At 39.9% G+C, this 21,820-nt stretch overlaps 1 protein-coding gene across 8 annotated transcripts in view; it reads right to left on the bottom strand.

Moving 5' to 3' along the window:
* Nucleotides 1–21,820, bottom strand: part of AUH (AU RNA binding methylglutaconyl-CoA hydratase) — a 153,283-nt gene that overhangs the window by 84,585 nt on the left and 46,878 nt on the right. For 7 of the 8 annotated variants that reach the window (XR_010120032.1, XR_010120033.1, XR_010120034.1 and 4 more), the window contains one exon: nucleotides 1,049–1,141. The exons of the other annotated variant lie outside the window; for it this stretch is intronic. Coding sequence is in view for 3 of the 7 variants with exons in the window: in XM_055271983.2 (XP_055127958.1) it covers nucleotides 1,049–1,141 (93 nt within the window). In the remaining 4 variants the exon portion in view is untranslated. The remainder of the gene's footprint in view (nucleotides 1–1,048; nucleotides 1,142–21,820) is intronic. 8 annotated transcript variants of the gene reach the window in all.

Here is a 21,820-nt window from a genome sequence, read left to right as displayed (position 1 = left end):
GCTTTTAACATGCAGCCACATCAGAAACGATAATGGAGAGCAAGAGAAGAACAGTGACAACTCTGTGCCATCCGCTGTGCCCAGTTGGCAGTCTCAGAGCCCGAGGACACTGGCGGAGCTGAGTCTCTATGGAATATAATGTCCACAACGATAAATACGGGAGATCAGTCTACGTTCCTCTGATGAGGTAACAGGGGTGTGCGCTGTGGCCAAACAGTCTGGGTTCAAATCTCAGTTCAGTCACTTCTTTGGGGCTTGTTACTTCCCCTCTCTCTTCTCCAGTTTCCTCCAGTGCCCTAAAGTACCTGCTCTGAGGGCTGTTATGCAGATGGAGTGAGTGAATACATGTCAAGTGCTAGAATAACACTGGGCGCCTGGACTGCACACAGTAAGTGGTTAGCACTAATTCTTTTCACTCGTTTTCTACTCACCTCATAAGATCCTCAGAAAACCAATTCAGGAAGAAAGTGGACTTCAAAGAGATTAAGTTATCATTACTGTAGCTAATGGTGATCTAGTGCTTGGATTAACATCCACAGATTAATCGCTTAATCTTCACAACAGCAACAGTCATTTCCCCCATTTCCTCTAAAGAGGAAGATATTGGCCTAAAAAGGGGAGGACCTCAGATACTTTTCCTTTTCTTCTTTCCTTTTTAATTTTTTTTTTTTTTAAACAGGGTCTCCCTCTGTCACCCGAGCTAGAGTGCAATGGCACGATCGCGGCTCACCGCAGCCTCAAACTCCCAGGCTCAAGTGATCCTCCCACCTCAGCCTCACAAAGTGCTGGGATTAGAGAGGTGTGAGCCACGTGCCTGGTCCAGGATCTGAGATTCAAACTCAGTTCTACCTGACCCAAATCCTGGCAAGAAACAACAAAAGACTTTTTTCAGGTGGGAATTTTGAAAACACCATTAGGCCCAACAAGTGACTTTTTTAAAACATTCTACTCAACAATAGGAAGCAGAATAAAATATTTAAAATTACCTGAAGAGTAAACACAAACTTCCATTTTTTTAAGTTATGTTTTTAACAGGATTAATTCTCACCTGCTATTCGTATATCACAAGCTAATGCCAGTTCAAGACCACCACCTAAAGCGAGTCCATCTATTGCTGCAATTGTTGGTACTGGAAGATTAGCTGAAATGGAAAGAAAAATTTTATGCTTCCTTAATAAGATTATTATCTCACTATGTAATTCATTTTAAAATTTTTTCTGTTAATCTATGCTTTAAATGGGAGATCATATACAGACTTTTGTATCCCTTTTACCTTTAACAAAATATAAGCATTTCCATCATTATTCTTCAAAAATATTATATAATGACTGTATAGTGTTCCATCACATGTATGTGCAATATCTTTAAACCTTCCCATATTATTGAATTACTTTCATAAACATTTTTTGCTGAATTAACAGAATCACAGTTCTATGATTTCTTAATCTTACAGCCAGAAATCTTTCACAAGATGTTTGGTTCATACAAAGTTCAAATTGAAATGACTTATACATAATTGTGAAATTTATGATCCTTTATGGGCTACTTCAGTGCTTGGAATGACAGAGTCTCATTCAAAGAAGGACATCTGCTCAAACAAGAAAGAAACTGTCCAAGTAGTTGCTGTGGCACTGGCCCGTGAGCTGTCATTTAGTGAGGAGCCCTAACATTATGAATTGGAGCTGGAAAACAATCAGGCTCTTCCACTTCAGAGGCAAGATGCCCTGAGAACCTGCTCACAAGCATGCCTGGAAAGGGGTCAGCCAGTCACAGAACTAAAAGCTCAACTTGCTTGAGTCCAGAAACTGAGTATTATTCTAATACAACTTTTGTAAATTATGACATACACATTTCATTTTCATAACCAGTTCAAAAAGTGACTGGTTTTATTAGCTATTCTGAAAAGCAGAACTCTTTCCATTAATTTTATTTCTGACTATGGGAATGTGAAGCAAGGCTGGCCAATGTTAATATACAACAGAAAGTGGATTTCAAAAAGGTAGTATCAGCTGGGCGCTGTGGCTCACGCCTGTAATCCCAGCACTTTGGGAGGCCGAGGTGGGAGGATCACCTGAGGTCAGGAATTCAAGACCAGCCTGGCCAACATGGTGAAACCTCATCTCTACAAAAATACAAAAATTAGCCAGGCACGATGGCAGGTGCCTGTAATCCAAGCTACTCAAGAGGCTGAGGCAGGAGAATCACTTAAACCCGGGAGGCAGAGGTTGCAGTGAGCCAAGATCGTGCCATTGCACTCCAGCCTGGGTGACAGAGTGAGACTCTGTCTCAAAAAACAAACAAACAAAAACAATAAAAAGGTACTATCCCCCCAAATCTCTCTCTTCCATTCTGATATGTAAAATCCCCCAGAGGCTCACTCCTTGACTCCTTTTAAAATATACAAATTTGCTGAAGTACACTGAGTCTTACTCATAAATAAACAAATTCATCAGAGTTATTCGAGATCAAGTCTGAAAAGGCCAGGAAGGAGCACATATACACAGCTGCCGCCTGAAGCATTCCCAGAAGAGCAGGCGTGGAAGGGGCTTTTGCACAGGCAGTATTTCACTATCTGTACCTGTCTGAACATTTAGGGGTTGGGGGTGGGGAGGGACTTGAAAGGACAGGACAAATTCAAAATGTGCTTTCCAGAACACTTTGTGAAAAAAATAACAGCTATGTCAGTGTTTGCAGTCTGGAAATGAGTTTAATGTGCAAACAATATCTAGCGAATTTTATCTGGAAAAAAAAAGAAAAATCAATAAAAATATAAAACAGCAAGTTAAACTGAGTCCTTCCCAAGGTCATCCTGAGCTACTACAAGTAGAATGTAATGACTTTGGTTACTGACTCTCAACTCCTCTTCCTTCCTAAAAACCTGCCTAGAGATCATTTATTTCTAGACCTCCTCAATCTACTATCTCTCCAACCTCAAGTCTCACCCGTCAGAAGCCTTCCTTAGGCCTTGCTAAGGCCCTCCAGCTCACCTCCTTTACAGACCAGCTTCTGAGAGTAGAGTAAATCTATGCCACCCATACCCATTCACCTCCAAACCACCAAGACCACTCTTGTTCCAGTTACCAATGACATTATAAGATTGTCCTACAGCCAGTGGACAATATTCAGTATCTATTAAATGTACTGCCTCAAAAGATCAGAGACATCCATTCTGGACACTCCCTCCTTGTATTCCTCCCTTCACTGCCTGCTGGGTCCTTCATTTTTCCCACCTTTCCATCTACCTCTGGTAATTTCTCAGCCTTCTTCCCCTCTCAATAAAAGCTCTTCCCAGGAGATCTCATTCTCATCCACAACTTTTACCACCTATACTACCACCAGTGATTTCCAGATCTCCACCTCAAACCCAAACAACCCCCTGCCTGTTGGACATATCCACTTAAATACTTCATGTGTCCAAACCATTTCTTCTCAATCCTTCTTCTAGGCTGTATTTCAGTTAGTAGCACCTCCATTCACCAAGTTACTCAAGACACTCAGAAGTCATCCCACATGTCCTCCTTGCCAATGCCCTTTTCTGCTGCCCAAGTTCTGGGTCCCATCATTTCTCACCAGCAGGAAGTACCTAATTAATCTCCTTCACCTGCAATCTGCCACCCTTCTATGCATCTTCTACCTTTCCTGTAGGGTAATCTTTCTAAAATGTAAACACAGTTATGCTATTCCCCTATTTAAAACTGTACAATGATTTATTCTACCTTCAGGATAGAAATGGTGTAAACATTTAGCATGGCACAGGAAGGCACCTGGAACTAAGTTCTGCACACCTGCCTAATCTCTTCCAAAACCTCAGATATTCTGTTCCAGCCCCAAACTACTTAAAACAGCTCCAAAAGTCTCCATTCAAGACTCAATACCTGTATACAAGGTGCAGCTCTGCCTAGAACGCCTAGCTAGCCCTTACTTGTCTGTCAAGGCTCAAATGTCCCTTCCTCTATGCTCACATGGCACTCTGTGCATAACCTTTTCTATCAGAAGATTCACTACCATACTGCCCATATGAAACAAAAATTAACATCACATCAATGCTATTCAATAATGTCCTTACTAATCTGGGACAAACCTCAAGGTTTTCACTGCCTCTTCCTCCTCTATTATATTAATCCCGGTATTTTGCCTACTTTTCTTTTTTTATTATTATTAACCTCTTTTGTTTAATAAAGAAACAAACATATGCAGTCCTATGGAACTAAAGAAAAGAAAAATTGCCAAGAGTTCTCAGACGGAGAGAGCAGAAGCAGAGAAAGAGTGGGTGCTCCCTCCCCTACATGAGTGCTGAAGTCACTCAGCAAGTAGCTGCTGGAGGCTGTGATATTATGAAATACATATTTGGTCTTCAGCCCTGTTTCCAGACACACAGCTCTTAAAACCCTTGGAATCTCTGGAGTGATAAATGCATCTTTCTTATTTCTCCAATATGTTTATACTTTTTGGAATTAATAAAAATTATTTTTAAGTCTAATAGTCAGGAATTTAAGCCAGGTACAGTGACTCATGCCTGTAATCCCAGCATTCTGGGACGCCAAGGACAGACGATTGCCTTAGCCCAGGAATTCAAGACCAGCCTGGGCAACATGGTAAGACCTCATCTTGATTTTTTAAGAAAGAATTTGAGAAATTATGTTTCTAAAGAGGATGAAAATTGTGTCCCCTTGAGAAGCTTAACAATTCCAGGGCTTGTTTCCTTTTGTGCAGGCCCACACCAGGGTCACAGCAAAAGGAGCCAGCCTGGGTGCCAAAAGACATACCAGAGGTGAGGACCGGGGCCTGCAGATGGGAGGCAGGAGCTCCAAGAGCAAGAAGTCTCCGGCACTGTATGCCTTATAATTTGTAAGAAATATATAACACAAAATGATGAGAAATTTGGGTTCCACATACAAGAAGAACAAGAAAAATGGGATACTAATTCTCAAATTATTAAATAGATTAAGCACTGGTACTTTAAATTATTAATTAACATAAATTAGCATTGTAGAAAGCTGTCTACAAAATGTTTCTAACTAAAGAATTAAGTAAAACAGCTTAATTCGTATTCAATGGGTAATTAAATATTAGCCATTTTACAGCATTATAAACTCTAAAGCTATACCTCATCCTAATTATTCCCTAAAAGATGTCTGTCACAGTAAATTTTATCCAGGAAAATATGGGTCATCTCAAAACACATGCCAGTCTCATAGTTACCTGATATATGTGGATTTTTTACATCTAGTATTTCTTCTACTTGGGAGCACTTAATAATCAAAGAGGGGGCCAGGCGTGGTGGCTCATGCCTGTAATCCCAGCACTTTGGGAGGCCAAGGCAGGTGGATCATTTGAGGTCAGGAGTTGGCGACCAGCCTAGCCAACACGGTGAAACCCCATCTCTACTAAAAATACAAAAATTGGCTCACGCCTGTAATCCCAGCACTTTGGGAGGCTGAGGCGGACAGATCACCTGAGGCCAGGAGTTTGAGACCAGCCTGATCAACACAGAGAAACCCCATCTCTACTAAAAATACAAAATTAGCTGGGTGTGGTGGCGCATGACTGTAATCCCAGCTACTCGAGAGGCTGAGGCAGGAGAATCACTTGAACCTAGGAGGTGGAGGTTGCAGTGAGCTGAGATCGTGCCATTGCACTCCAGCCTGGGCAACAAGAGTGAACTCCATCTCCAAAAAAAAAAAAAAATTAGCCGGGCATGGTGGTGCGTGCCTGTAATCTCAGCTAATGGGAAGGTGAGGCGGGGGAACTGCTTGAACCCTGGAGGCAGAGGTTGCAGTGAGCTGAGATCGTGCCACTGCATTCCAGCCTGGGAAACAAAGAGAGACTCTGTCTCAAAAAAAAAAAAGAAAACAAATGTTAATAATCATAGCAGGAACTCAATAAAACACACCTTTAGAAAGGTAGATTATGAATTTCAAAGATCTAAAGGAACAGCAAAATGACATTTGTATATAAGCACAAATAAATGAAACAGGAACTGCGAATCCAATGAGCAATGGCTATTCCCAACAGCAAGAGGAAGAAATTATGACTCAGTATGTTATGCAAGCAATAGGATCAGATACTATTTTCAGTTTCGTACCAGGAAATGAGCCAGGTATGACAAAGAAGATAATAATCCTTTGAAATGCTCCTAAAAATATAATTAAAGCAAACAATTAAACAGTTTGCTATTTTAAGGGGGAAAAAAGCAACTGTAAGGAAGGCCCCTGGTTCACTTCAGTAGTCTGTAGGACCTGCAGCCTACGATAATTACAGTCAAAGGACTATGAAAGTGGGGAAAATTAAAGTATCTACTTTCAGTTCTTAGATAAATACAACACATAATGTAGGTTATTTGATGCTTCTAAAAAAATATGAACAATTTGATTATTAAAGGAAAATGTTAGTGTCAGACACTTTTTTTTTTTTTTTTTTTTTTTTTTTTTTGAGACAGAGTCTCTCGCTCTGTCGCCCAGGCTGGAGTGCAGTGGCATGATCTCGGCTCACTGCAAGCTCCACCTCCCGGGTTCACGCCATTCTCCTAACTCAGTCTCCCGAGTAGCTGGGACTACAGGTGCCCGCCACTACACCCAGCTAATTTTTTGTGTTTTTAGTAGAGACAGGGTTTCACCATGTTAGCCAGGATGGTCTCCATCTGACCTCGTGATCCACCCGCCTCAGCCTCCCAAAGCGCTGGGATTACAGGCGTAAGCCACTGCACCCAGCCCCGCATGATTTTTAAATTTGGTTTTGCTTGAAGAATAGCGTTCCTACAGAAAGCAGTGTAATCAGGCATTTCAAGGGAAAGGCCCTATGTAGCATTATGCTGGAAGTCTGAATACTAAAATCTTTCAAGAAGAATAGAAATAAAATCTAAGTTAACTGAAAATTACAATAAATACCTAATTATCTTTCATTTTGGCTAAAACTTTACCTTCATCCTAACATATATTCTCCCACTCCCATCACTGAGTTTTAAAAAAAAAATCACAATAACAAAACAAGCCCTGAGTGAAGCCTGCAGGCTGGATGGGCCGTTGCTCCCTGGAGGCCCACACCAGGGTCATTGCTGCAAACATACCACGGGTGAGAGATGGGAGTTCAAAGTGAGAAGTGTCAGGCACCACAGACCTTAAAAGGAGCACATATCCAAAAGCCAAAGGTAACAGTATTTAAATATGACACTTCGATTCTAGCACTAGGTTAAAATCTAAATAAAATGGAAAAACTCTACAAGTTGTTGTGAAGAAAAACTAACAGATGAAGAGCAGCAACATTCCTTACAGAAGGGGTCATTATACCAAGAACAAATTGCTGAAAGCTAGCATTCCCTCTCACATGTTTTTTTATACAAGCCTGTCATAGTAATTTCAGGCTGTATGGATTCACATAGAAAAGAGGACTAAATTTACTTTTTTACTAGGAAAAAAAGAGAAAAACTGCCTAGAAACAGCATAAAATAAGTAATCAATCCCCGATTTAACTAAAACCAAAGGCATGTGGGCAACATGGAATAGGGTCCAACTCCTCCCTAATATTGCAAGTGATGCAGAGTAAGACCATGAGCGGCAACAGCATGAGGATAGCCTCACTGCAGTGCTGTAGATTTTATATTCGATGATGAAGGCAGAAAGTACCTTCCTTAACTCTTAACAGCATCTTGTACCTAAAGCTTATAGGAAATATATAACACAAAATGACAAGAAATTTGGGTTCCACATACAAAGAACAAGAAAAATGGGATATTAATATTCTCAAATCATTAAATAGGTTAAGCACTGGTACTTTAAATTATTAATTAACAAATTAGCATTGTAGAAAGCTGTCTACAAAATGTTTCTAACTAAAGAATTAAGTAAAACAGCTTAATGAAGTAAAAAAGCCAAAAAAACAAAGTACACTGGTTTCTTGAGCTTTCATAAGCAAAGACTGGTGGAGAGATATAATTTAAAATTTGTGTACCAAGTAACAGAGGTGTGAGTAAATCTAAAATGATAGTAGTCTCCACTTATGTGCAGTTTCACTTTTGAGGTTTCAGTTACCCATGGTCAACTGTAGTTTGAAAATATTACATGGAAAAATTTGGAAAATTTCAGCAATACATTATTCATTTGGAAAAACTCAGCAATACATTATTTTAATACCACACTAGGATATTATTTCCTTTAGCATCTTTAAAACAACATGATAGAATGTTTATAAAACAATCTGATCTGATATAAATCAGATGGTGAATTCCTTAGTCAATTAGAAGAGAACACCTACAATTTCTTTAAAAAGCAATTCATATATACCTATGTCCAGGAAAAGTTAAAAAAAATTCAGTTATTAGAAAGGATCTATTCTTTAATATAACTGAGGGTCAACAATATAACTACACATGAGCTTATTCTCTACTTTATTACTAACACGACCCAAGCCAGAACATCACAGACATAGTCTAGTCTGAGTTCAGGCATGTTAAATTGGTATACTACGCTTATGCTGACACTTCACGTCTCAACAAATTAGTAAACTGGTGAAGTCCTAAATTCAGTCACTGTTTCATCAAATATATGCCAGATACCATGTTGAACGATTTAAGTGAAGCTACAGAATGCAACTGTGGGGAGTTCAAATGTCAAATCCTGGCTCAATGCCACCACTGTTACCACTGTGAGACCTGAGAAAAGTTGCTTAATTTTTCTAAGCCTATCATTTCCCCACCTGCCTTCCTACCTTTCTATGTATATGCTCATATATCTAGCAAATACTTAAAAAGTTTTTACTATGTGTGGCCACTGTCCTAAGAACCTTACAAATATTACTTAAACTTCCTATCAGCCTTATGATGTAAGAACTCATGGCTTTCAATTTATAGATGAGGGCACACTGAGGCACAAAGGAGTTGCTGTTACTTGCCTGGTACAGTCTGAGCACAGGCTATCTGGTTTCAGGGTTTTGCTCTTAACCATTACTGCCTGTCACTAGTTCTCACACCCCAGATCCCCAACACCGTAAGCCATCCTCCCACCCTTCCCCTAAGGACTTGTGACCATGTACCCGAGAAAAGGGAAATGCTGAAACTCAATAGGAAGCCCGACAGCACACTGGCTCTGTGCACCACTAATTCCTTGAGACCTACGGCAACACCACAGTTCACTGGGTTCAACTGGGGAAACCTTGGGAACTGGATGCAAAGCACCAGTCAGCTGACTGTAATCAAGTTCTGACTTGAGTCTGGAAACCCCCAAACCCACAGCGTGGCAGTGCCCCCCAGTACATGACTCTATAGGCTATTAAAATAAAAAGGGCCAACCCCAGAATATTTCCTTCCTACCAAAATTCCAAATCAAAAAACCCTCCCTAAGGGAAATGCACAGATGACAGGCTGGCAGGGAAGTCCATGCCCACTCAGCAATCTTATCTGGAAGGTTATACTTACTAGTAGAACTGAGTAATGACTTCTGTTGATTGCTGTTCCACATTTAACAAAACTCTTGGCATTTAAAATGCTGCTTAACATGGTAAATGCAGTCATTTCTATTTCTGATAAAAAGATAACATACCATAAGTAGTTTACTTTCACTTGGCAGGAAAAAAACCTCACCATTATTGCCCTGCTTCATAAACTCTCAGGCTCTGTAACCTTGTTATTTAGAGTATGGTTTGTAGAACAGCAGGATTAGCATCACCTGTAAGCTTTTTATAAATGTAGACGCCCAGGTCCTATCGCAGACCCACTGAAGCAGGATCTATATTTTTAACAATGTACATTTTAACCCAGGTGATTTATACACACAATACAGTTTGAGGAGCTCTGGATACTTAAGCTAATCCACCGGAACTTGACAATCCCACCATCCATAGGATAATATGCTGATCCACTACGTTGAAAATGCTACTGAGGAAGCAACAGCCATAACTTGATCCATAAATGCAAGGGTAGTGAAGGCTTAACACACAAATGTCTGTAGCAGCTTTATGTGTAACAGCCCGAAACTGAACACAACCCAAATGTTTTTCATGTAGTACATCTGGGCAATGGAATACTACTCAGCAATAAAAAAGAACTATTGATCAAATAAAAAAAAAAGCTAATAGAATACATACAAAAATTAATACATACTGTTGCATTTACATGAAATTCAAAAATGTGGAAATTATAGTGATACAAGTTCAGTAATTGCCTGACGATAGGTTGAGGGTAGCAGGGAGGGGCAAAAGAAAGAGACAGCAAACGGCCATGAGGAAATTTCTGGAGGTGATGGACATATTCATTATCTTGATTGTGGTGCTGTTTTCACAAGTCAAAAGTTACCAAATTGTACACTTTAATATGGGCAATTTATTTTATGTCATTACACCTCAATAAAGCTATTTTAAAGAATTATATGATCTAATTGATCTGAAAATCATAAAGTCAACAAAAGAAAGTACACTGGTTTCTTGAGCTTTCATGAACAAGGGCTGATGGAGAGATATAATTTAAAATTTGTACACCAAGTAACAGAGGTGTGAGTAAATCTAAAATTATAGTAGTCTCCCCTTACGTGCAGTTTCACTTTTTGAGGTTTCAGTTACCCATGGTCAACCGCAGTTAAAAAATAATACATGGAAAAGTCCAAAAATAAACAACATATAAGTTTTAAGTGACACACCACTCTGAGTAGCATGACAAAATCTCACACCATCCTGCTTCATCCCTTCTTCAACACAAGAAGGGTGAGTATAATGCAGTAAAATAGTTTGAGAACAGACTACATTCACATGACTTTTATTACAGAATACTATTGCAAATTGTTCTATTTTATTCCTAGTTATTGTTGCTAATATCTCACTATGCCTAATTTACAAATTAAACTTTATCATAGGCGTGTATGTATAGGAAAAAACAGTATATATAGGGTTTGGTATTATCTGTGGTTTCAGACATCCACTAGGGGTCTTGGAGTGCATCCCCTAATAATAAGGGGTCAACTATTGTATAAAGAAAACACTAAGAAAAAAGGGTGGGAGAAGAGAAAGGTGGGAAGGAAGAATTTAAAACAGGAAATAACATAAATTCTGTCATCGTTCAATTGAACTTTCTAAAGAAACCGTGGATCAAGTACACTACATAAGTGTAATAATGACGATAAGGTAGTACCAAAATACAACCCTTAACATTATTAGAATAAACCCACACACAGAACAAACCAGAGAAGCACCTAACATAGTTAAGATTATTTTTAAAATGTAAAACTGCCAAAATCAGAAGACACAGAAAAGCATAACGACAGGCCTAATACCAAACACATCAATATATTTAAAGAAGCTGTATCCATCCACTAAGGAAAAGATTAGCCAGGCATGGTGGACTGAGTAGTCCTAGCTACTCAGGAGGCTGAGGCAGGAGGATCATGGGAGCCCAGGAGTTCAAAGCTACAGTGAGCTATGACTGTGCCACTGCACTCCAGCCTGGGCAAGAGAGCGAGACACTGTCTCTAAAAACAAGAAAACTATATGCTGAACTATGATTCAAAAGGAGAGGGATGTTGATAACTCATAAAAGAATTGGCTCCCAGATGTTTGTTTTCATTCTCCATCATTCTTGATGATAGGATAAAGAAAACTAAAATTAAGATCGGTAAGTCACTGTGCAGAAAACAAAGATAGTAAAGTGTTCTACCAATTAATCTTTCACACACTATAATTCAGCACTTCCAATTTCTAATAATTACATCAAATTAGGGAAATAAAAAGTAAAATATATGCTGGATTGAATCTAATAAACTACATTACATATTTTTAGAAATCTCTTCGACCCTCAAAAAAGACACAGTGAACATAAATAAAAAATTCAGGTCAACCTGGTGGACTGATAAAAAAATTCTGCAAACTTTGAAAATGTTCCTTATTAAGCAATTCTTTTTTTTTTTTTTTTTTTTTTTTTGAGACGGAGTTTCGCTGTTGTTACCCAGGCTGAAGTGCAATACCACAATCTTGGCTCACTGCAACCTCCACCTCCCAGGTTCAAGCGATTCTCCTGCCTCAGCCTTCCAAATAGCTGCCATTACAGGCGCCAGCCATCATGCCCGGCTAATTTTTTGTACTTTTAGCAGCAATGGGGTTTCACCCTGTTGGCCAGGCTGGTCTCGAACTCCTGACCTCAGGTGATCCACCAGCCTTGACCTCCCAAAGTGCTGGGATTACAGGCGTGAGCCAGGGCACCTGGCTTTAACTTTTATCTTAAATGTATTATGTTAAGAATTGCTGGCCAGGCGTGGTGGCTCATGCCTGTAATCCCAGCACTTTGGGAGGCAGAGGTGGGTGGATCACCTGAGGTCAGGAGCACCAACCCATGAGGGATCCACTCCCATGACTCCAACACCTCCCACCAGGCCCCCACCTCCAACACCGGGGATTACAATTCAACATGAGATTTGGGTGGTGCCAAATACCCAAACTGTCTCAAAGACCCAGTAGTCAATTCTTACTGTTCATCTTACTTGGCCTGTCAACAGCATTTAATCACACTCTCCTTCTTGAAACATTTTCTTCACTTGGCTTTTGGAATACTGTTTTCTTCCTAATGTGGTATATATACACCATGGAATACTATGCAGCCATAATAAAAGAATGAAACCATGTCTTTTGCTGCCCCATGGAGCTTGAGGTCATTATCCTTGGTGAAATAACTCGGAAATAGAAAATCAAATACCGCCATGTTCTCACTTATAAGTGGGAGCAAAACAATGGGTATACATGAACATAAAGATGGAAATAACAGACACTGGGGACTCCACAGGGGAAGACAGTGGTGAAGACGGTGAGAGATGAAAAATTACTGATTGCATACAACGTTCACTACTTGGGTGATGGGTTCACTAGGAGCCCAAACTCACCATTACACAATACATGCATGTAACAAACCTGCACATGTACACCTGGATCTAACATAAAATAAGCACAAACAAATATTGTTGTCTTCCTGCCTTCCTACCCTGGCAGACCTTTCCCGATCTACTGCTTTCATTCCAGCCTCTAAATATCATAATGCCTCACAGTCCTCAGATTTTTTTTTTATCTCTACAGTAACCCCCTAGGTGTCTCATCCAGTGGTCATGGCTTCACATAGCATTAACATTCTGATGACTCCCAAGTTCACCTGGGTCAATCCGCCTCAACTCCAAATTCATCTGCACTTGGATGTCCACTAAGCATCACTACCTTCACATAATCAAACTTGGACTCCCGAGCGAGACCTTCCATCCCAGTCTAGCAAAGGATCAGTCCTAATTTACCATCACAATAGACAGTCCAACAACTGCTCCACTCATGTTCATTCTATCATTTTCAGTCATGTCCTAAGAGTAGCAGGAGCTTGGATAGAAAAGACAGATGATCCAACTCAGGCAAGTTGAGCAGGATTCTTGGAATTTTAGGTAGAGGCAGACAGGAAAGGGATTGCAGAAGGCTTCTGCCTGAAGATAAGATGAAATAATTACAGTATGGCTAACATGTTTACACCAATAAGACATAAGCCAATTTGCCCTTTCAATCGGGTACCTACCATGTGCTTATTACTAGACACTAGGTATAAGTGAAGAAAAAACCAACTCATGGTTCTTGCAATGGGGAGATATGGAAAGTACCAGATGGTAGAGAGAATCCACATTTTCTGATTCCACATCAAGAGATCAAGATCAATAAACCTACACCAAAATAATTCAAGAGTTCATCACATTTTAACAATGTATAAAATCTAAACTGTCTACAACAAAATAAACATCATCTTATGGCAATATCTTTGAGAAAATGTTAAACTGAGCAGATCTTGTGACCTCCTAAGAGTATCATTACATTCTGAAATATAATGGAACTTCAAGCTTAAGATAAAGATGACAGAAAGATCATGTGGTTACCAAAACATTAAAGAACACTCATTTATACAAAGATAGCTAGGCTAGGACAGGAAGAGTTTGATTCCAATTTTAAACCTCTTCAGAAGAGGGGCCAAGATGAAAGCTTGATATGTATGTGCATCTATCATACTGTAGTGGGTCTGTTAATTATTAGTGACTTGTTTTGTGTTACTTTGAGCCTTTCAATAACAAAATTCAAATGTATCCCAATTCTCAAACTGAAAGACATGCTAACAAAAATAAAATGAGAAGAAGCATTGCTTGAAAAGAGGTTTATACCATAAAACTTACATCAGATTTTTCATACAGAATTTTTTCATTCAGTTATACAAAGATATTCTTTGTATTTCAGAGAGAGCTTTTTTCATAGAAAAATGCATATGGACAGTAGATTTTCAATCACATGAAGAACAGATAACCAGAGACTGAAAATTTCCAAAATTAAATTATTTCTGTCTATAAAATCTTATAACAAAATTTTAAGAAAAAAAATTGTTAAATAGATGAATTTTGTCAGCTTTTAACATAATTACCTGTATTTCAATCCAGCTTTGCATTTACACTGCTAAATTAAAGCTTTTGCAATTTTATTTCACCAGAGAAAGAAAAAGAAGTTATGGGGCCGGGCACGGTGGCTCACGCTTGTAATCCCAGCACTTTGGGAGGCCGAGGCGGGCAGATCACGAGGTCAGGAGATCGAGACCACGGTGAAACCCCCCGTCTCTACTAAAAATACAAAAAATTAGCCAGGCGTGGTGGTGGGCGCCTGTGGTCCCAGCTACTCGGAGAGGCTGAGGCAGGAGAATGGCGTGAACCCGAGAGGCGGAGCTTGCAGTGAGCCGAGATTGTGCCACTGCACTCCAGCCTGGGCAACAGAGCGAGACTCCGTCTCAAAAAAAAAAAAAAAAAAAAAAACAGTTATGAATGCTGGTATTTTAAAGGATTACTGTGGAAGATCATTTACAAAAACATTGCCTCACACTAAATTCTGTAATCTAAAATTCTAATGAAAATCTATTTTAAATATTTCTTTATCATTAGGTAACAATTCTTTGATGTCTCAACTTGAGAGAACTAGGTCTATCCCTTTAGAGTTTCCACCTAGAGAATTCTAAAAATGTTTTCTATCTCATCTTGAAATATCATCTAATTTAAATGTTACTAAAGGCAAGAATGGCCCTCAGTGAGGTAATTAACATGTCCACTCCCCATATTCTATACTGCTAATGTGCACAATGTGCATCCCAATAGTGATGTCAACACTGCCACCACAAACTACTGGAAGGAAGGTGCACACCAGGAAGCCCTAGAAGGAATAGTAAGAAACAACAGCTGTTAATAGATCCCGATAATTTCATTGCTGTGTAGCCTTGCTGATGCCTAATATTTCAAAATAATCAGTTTACTACTTCTAACCCAGGCAACCTAAACTTGAAGAGGGAAGGGGACTTGTAACAATGATTAACATTTTAGAAATCTAAAAATTCACCATTTCCTTTGAATGAAACATCTCAAAAATAGTCATATGACCTTTTTTTTTTAAGAACAAAAGAACTGAATTTTATTCTAGGATTTGAGTTACTGTTTAAGAACAGACTTTCTAAGATACTAGGAACAATAAAGTAAATTTAGTGACTCTGAATGAAATACAGAACTACTTTCTGATCTCTGTTTTAATAAAATAGAAGAGCTTTCAAATAAGTCATGTCTGTAAGTTGCTTATAAACTCTCTTTCATTAAAAACACACAGAGTACGGGAAATCACGGTAGCCAAAGAGAAAATACATTTGCCTTTCAGATCCCAGCAATTCTCCAGTTGTAGAAAATGTAAATATAACAGGAGGCAAGAGGGAAAAATGGTACCCAACAGACAGGGGTGACCCCTGATTTGTATCAGTACCAATACTGCCACAATTTAAAGATGCCTATGGTTCAACAGCCAGCCCACAAAATTTCTGAAAATTAGGCTGGGAGTCATGGCTCATGCCTGCAATCCCTGCCCTTTAGGAGGTCAAGGTTAGGGATCACTTGATGCCAGGAGTTCAAAACCAGCCTGGCCAACACGGCGAAACCTTGTCTCTACCAAAAAAATACAAAATAGCTGGGCGTGGTGGCTCACGCTTGTAGTTCCAACTACTCAAGAGGCTGTGGTGGAAGAACTACTTGAACGCAGGAGGTGGAGGCTGCAGTGAGCCGAGATCGTGCCACTGCACTCCAGCCTGAGCAACAGAGTGGGACCCTATCTTTTTTTTAAAACAAACAAAAAATTCCTGAGAATTTAACAATCACCTGGAGTCAGTGTGAGCAGGCCCCAGCACACCACTGCCAAGGTATTTAATTACTGGAGGGTCTGTACAGGAAGAAGCCCCGTAAGTACTGTCAAAGACCAAAATCTAACAAATTGAGTTATAGATCCAATTGCCTTTTATTTGTGATTCACGAGTCAGGGCAGCCTCCATTCTACAAAACAGAATAAAAGCTCCCATGAGGCAATGGCAGAACAGTGGGTTTTGTAAGGTAGAAACAAGAAAACAGGACAAGAGGCAAAAAAACTAATTGGTTAACAGGTTACATCAGGCTTTGTGGGGGGGGTGTTTTTTTGGCAAGGGTTAAAGCAGAGTAGACTTTCTTACTAAGCTGACTCAGGTAGACTGGAATCTCCTGTTTTCAGGAAAAACTGGTCCATTTTGGAATCTGTCTGCTTCCTTAATAAAGTTTCAATTTGATTATGTGGCATTTTGCAGGAGTGACTATATCAATTTAATCTGGTCTGCTGGGGATGTAAGCAGGAGCTCAGTCCAAAACAATGGCCTCCCATAATTTTAACAGTACAATGCAGGATCCTCCACCATCAGTATCCATGAATATCCACGGCCAAGTCACTTCCTCCCAAGATAAAAATAAGCCTAGAAGCTCTTCTCTCAGAAAATGAACAAACTTTATGAGAAGAACTAGTGAAAAGAGAGCCAGAAAGAAAGATAGAGGTCTCTGTGCAGTATCTGGTCCATAAACGCTGTTTTTTTTTTTTTTTTGAGACCAAGTTTCACTCTTGTCGCCCAGGCTGGAGTACAAATGGCACGATCTCGGCTCAATGCAACCTCCGCCTCCCAAGTTCAAGTGATGCTCATGCCTCAGCCTCCTGAGTAGCTGAGATTACAGGCACATGCCACCACGCCTGGCTAATTTTTGTATTTCGAGTAGAGATGGGGGTTCACCATGTTGGCCAGGCTGGTCTCAAACTTCTGACCTCAGGTGATCCGCCCGCCTCAGGCTCCCAAAGTGTTAGGATTACAGGCATGAGCCACTGTGCCTGGCCATAAACGTATTTTGTTAGACATGCAAAAGGATTTTTCTCTCCCATCAAAGAGAAAAAGTTTCAAGAAAAGTTTGAAGGTCAAAAACCTTAAAACTAGGGGGCCAGGAACAGTGGCTCATGCCTGTAATCCCAGCACTTCAGGAGGCCAAGGCGGGAGGATCACTCGAGTCGAGGAGTTCGAAACCAGTCTGAGAAACATGACGAAACAACACAAAACTTAGCTGGGCGTGGTAAAGCCCATCCCTGCTACTCGGGAGGCTGAGGTGGGAGGATCACTTGAGCCCTGGAGGTCGAGGCTGCAGACAGCCGAGATCGCACCACTACACTCCAGCCTGGGTGACACAAGGAGACCCTCTCTCAAAGAAAAAAAAAAAAAAACACACCTTAAAACCAAAAGCCCAAGAGGTATTTTTCTAGAAATGTAAAATCTTGGCTTTCCTTGAAAATAATGAGAAATAAAAAAAAAAATTCTAAGCCCCTCAACCAACTGACCTGACCTTCTTTTGGCCAAGGAGACCACAGAGAAACCTCAGAAGCTGAATTCCTAGCTATGATGTGATGGAAGGTCAGACCATCTCCCTCAATAGCCGCCATTAGGCTTTCTTCTAACGGGCTAAAGACAAACCAGCCCTTGCAAGATGCCACTGCTGATTTCAACCAACAGCCTGAATGCTGCCCTGCCCTTCTGCGGTTCTGTCAAAACAACCAACAAGCATTTCTTCCTGATAAAGAGACTACCAACCACAGGGTGGTTCTGGCCCGTCTACAGAGGAGGCGCAGTGAAGTTTTCCTGTCATCTGCTTCTTCTTTTTTGAGACAGGGTCTCGCTCTGTCACCCAGACTGGAGTGCAGTGGCATGATCTCGGCTCACTACAACTTCCGCCTCCCTGGTTTAAGCGATTCTCATGCCTCAGCCTCCCTAGTAGCTGGCACTACAGGCTAGGATTACAGGTGTGCGCCACTACGTCCAGGTAATTTTTGTATTTTTTTTTTTAGTAGAGACAGGGTTTCACCACGTTGGCCAGGCTGGTCTCGAACTCCTGACCTCAGGTGATCTGCCCGCCTCAGTCTCGCAAACTGCTGGGATTACAGACATGAGCCACCGCGCGCAGCCCTCTGTTTCATCTTTTGACAGCAGAGGGCCCAAGACTCCACCCTCAGATCATGCTCTGGCTGCCATTTGTTAAACATGGGTCCCACGGAAAGGCCTGAAGCTCAATTGCACGTGTGCCTGTTTCTCCTTTCATAAATATTCGTGACTCCTCCTGCAGCTTATTGACTATGTATACCTGGCCACCCTGCTCAGCGCACATTCCTGTTCCCTTTACCCCACCTTCCAAGTGCCGGTTTCTGGATTCTGGCCAGAGGCTGTGCTTCCCAGCATGTGGGAATAGCCACCTTGCAGGCTGTAACCCTTTATGAGACATAGAGCTCTCCTTTCTAAAGTTATGAACCTTGTCATTCTTCACCTGACAGTAAGAAAGAAAGAAAAAAAAATACAGTAAATAACATAAGAAATGTCTACAGGTTTCAAGATAGATGAATCTTCTAAAAATTGGTCTTATTTGGCACATATAAAGAATATATTCATATACATGTAATAAAGCATAATCATAATAAACTCCAACACAATCACCACTCAAAGCTAGATCTAGGTCAGAACTAACACCTGTCTGCCACTGAGCTCTTCAACTATTCTTCCACCTGAATTCCAAACCAAAGATAACCATCCTTGTAAATTCTGTGTGTGTGTGTATATGTGATTTTATTACACACTTACACATCCCTAAACACAAACTGTTTAGCTTTGAATGCTGTTAGTTTTATAAAAAAAAGTCATACTTTTAAATCAACATGTTTCAAAGATTGATCCATATTGGTACATGTGTGTATCATTCATTTATGTACACTGCTCTCTACTATCCAATTGTATAAATATACCAAAACATTTTTCCATTCTCCTGTCACAGAAATTTGGTTTTTTTCAGCTTTTTGCTATTAACACTGTAAGTGTCCCTAGGACACATGTGCAAAATGTCTGCAGAATAATGTAGTTTCAAATCCAAGTAGCAACCCATTCATGAGCTAGTCAAGATGAGGAATTTTTTTTAATAACATAGGGTAGTATCAAACTGGAGTGTACAGACAGAAGAACCACAACCTTTGATACTTTCCCACCCCTATGTGTTTACTGGGCCAGAGTGTAGATATATTTCTTACTACAGGTCCAATAAAAACAGTCTTTAAGCTATCCCTCTATGTAAATACCCCTTAAAAAGTGAACTACCGAGTCTTATGGAATGTGGATATTCACATTTGAAAGACAATATCAAATACTTTTCCTAAGCAGTTACACCAGTTCAGCTCCCATTAGAAGTATAAATCTTCCTGCCTGGTAATCCAGCTGACTCACTAACTCTTAGTAAGACCTGGCTTAAGAATTTTTGGCTAATCTGGTGGATGTAAAACAGCATCCCACTGTGGTCTTAATTGCAGGTCTATGACTACTACTGTGGCTGACCGTCTTTTCCTATGTCTACCCTCACTCCTCTACCTCTGTGTGAAATGTTTTTCTGTCATGTCCTCTTGCTGACTTCAAGGCTATGTATACATATGCACGTATTGATTCCTGTATGTACTTATCAATGCATACACAAATCCTTTGGCAACTATGTGTTTCAAGTATTTTCTCCCAGTCTGTGTCTTTTCTTTCTACTTTATTTACAGTATCTTTTCATGAATTGATGTTCTTACGTTTAATTTGGTAAAATTGATCACCGTTTTATATGTCATATTTTATGTTTTAAGAAACTCTTCTGTTAAGATCATTAAAGTTTTAGTTTCCACTTCTAAACATATTAAGTGTTTGCCATTCCCCAGTGATCTGCAATGCCACCTCTGTCACGTATCAGCTTCCCCACTTGGGTGGTCTTTTTGGGGGTTCTATATTTCAACCCAATGGTATACTTATCTATCTGAAAGCCAATAATACACCGTCTTCATTTCTATGTCATTATAATAAATCTTGAGTGCTGAAATGGCAAGACGCTTCATTTTCTTCTTTATGAGTGTTTGGCTATTTGGGGGTCTCTTTTTGCTCATCAAGTCCCTCACAAAATCAATACTGAGAGTCTAGGTGTAATTACACTGAATTACACCATTTGTGAGAATCATCTTTTTAACACTAAATCTTCCTATTCAAGAGGATAATTTGTTTCCATTTATTTTTTTAAACATCTTACAATAATGTTTTACAATTTCTCCAAATATGCTACATGTATTCCTAAGACTCATTTTTGTTCCTACTTTCCAGGGTATCCTTACTTGACATCTTTTGTCTGTTGTTGGTATAAAGAAAGGCAATTGATTATTTTGAATATGGATCTCATTTCCAGCCATCTTGTGACACTCTTATTTCTAATAATTTATTGTTTCTTTTAGCTTTTTGATGGAGACACAGCCATACCACATGAGAAGGACTCTGTTATTTCTTTTTCGGTCCTTATTTATTGTTGTTTCCTGCCTACTACACAAACCAGGATTTACAGAATAATATAGAACAGAGGTGGTGATAGTGGGTCCTCTTGCCTTATTCCTGATTTTAGGAGATGACTTCTAATATTTTATTATTAAGAAAGAGATACTTTTCATCAGACTAAGGAAGTTTCCTTCTATTCCTAGTTTGCTGAGAACATTTTCCATGAATACATGTTGATATTTCTCAAATGCTTTTTCCTCAGTCTACTGAGATACACATATGATTTTATTTTCATTGGCTAACATCATGAGTTAAAATTTAATATTTTCCAGTGGAAACCACCATTGCCTTCCTGGGAAAGCCCAATTTGGTCTTTTGTTACAACCTGCTGGATTTCATGTATGCTCACAAGTGAGGCTGTCTCCTCCTATTCCTTTCTTCCACTGTTTCTCTCGGATTTAGGTATAAAGATTACACTAGTCTGAAATAATGAGTTAGGAGTAAACTCTCACTTTACTATCCTGTGGAACTGTCCGTATAAGATTGTAAGAATCTGTTCCTTATGCATTGGGTAAAACATCTTAAAAGTAAATCTCTATCATCAAAAAACTGGGTCTGGTGCTTTCTCTGTGAAAAAGTTTACTATAAGAACTGGTTTGATCACTTCAGTGATTGTATGACTGTAACCAAGCAGCTTAGCTTCAACTGCTTTTTAAAATTTTTTTTCCTTTCCTCTTTTCATCGCAGTCTCAAGACATAGCTTTGAGACAAACCACAGATGTGTTTTCTTTTGTCTTTAAATACAGCCTCGGAATGTGCTTTAAAACTCCATTCCCCTCCCTTTCCCACCTTATGCTTTCATGCCTGATGCACATGTATTTACCTGGATGCTTGTTAAGCTCACACCATGCTCACTTATCTGGTCATATGCTTCCTTAGAAGCTTCAGGGGCCAAATCCTGATGCAAACCAGGCACCTCCAGAATTCTCTCCCTAGCAGGATATTATCCAAGGCCAGAGTTACTCCCGGCTAGAGACTGACAGCAAGATTGACTGCGACTGATTCGGCCTGGTTGGGCCCAAGATGGTGCTGGCCCCTTCACCAGATGGAACAATAATTCAGGATAAGCCATAGCAGCAAGTCATGCCATTGGGC

This window comes from Symphalangus syndactylus, chromosome 3, assembly GCF_028878055.3.
Source record: "Symphalangus syndactylus isolate Jambi chromosome 3, NHGRI_mSymSyn1-v2.1_pri, whole genome shotgun sequence".
In the NCBI taxonomy this organism is placed as follows: Eukaryota; Metazoa; Chordata; class Mammalia; order Primates; family Hylobatidae; genus Symphalangus; species Symphalangus syndactylus.
The sequence above is the reverse complement of the archived record's forward strand: the minus strand, read 5'-3'. Positions and strand labels throughout refer to the sequence as shown.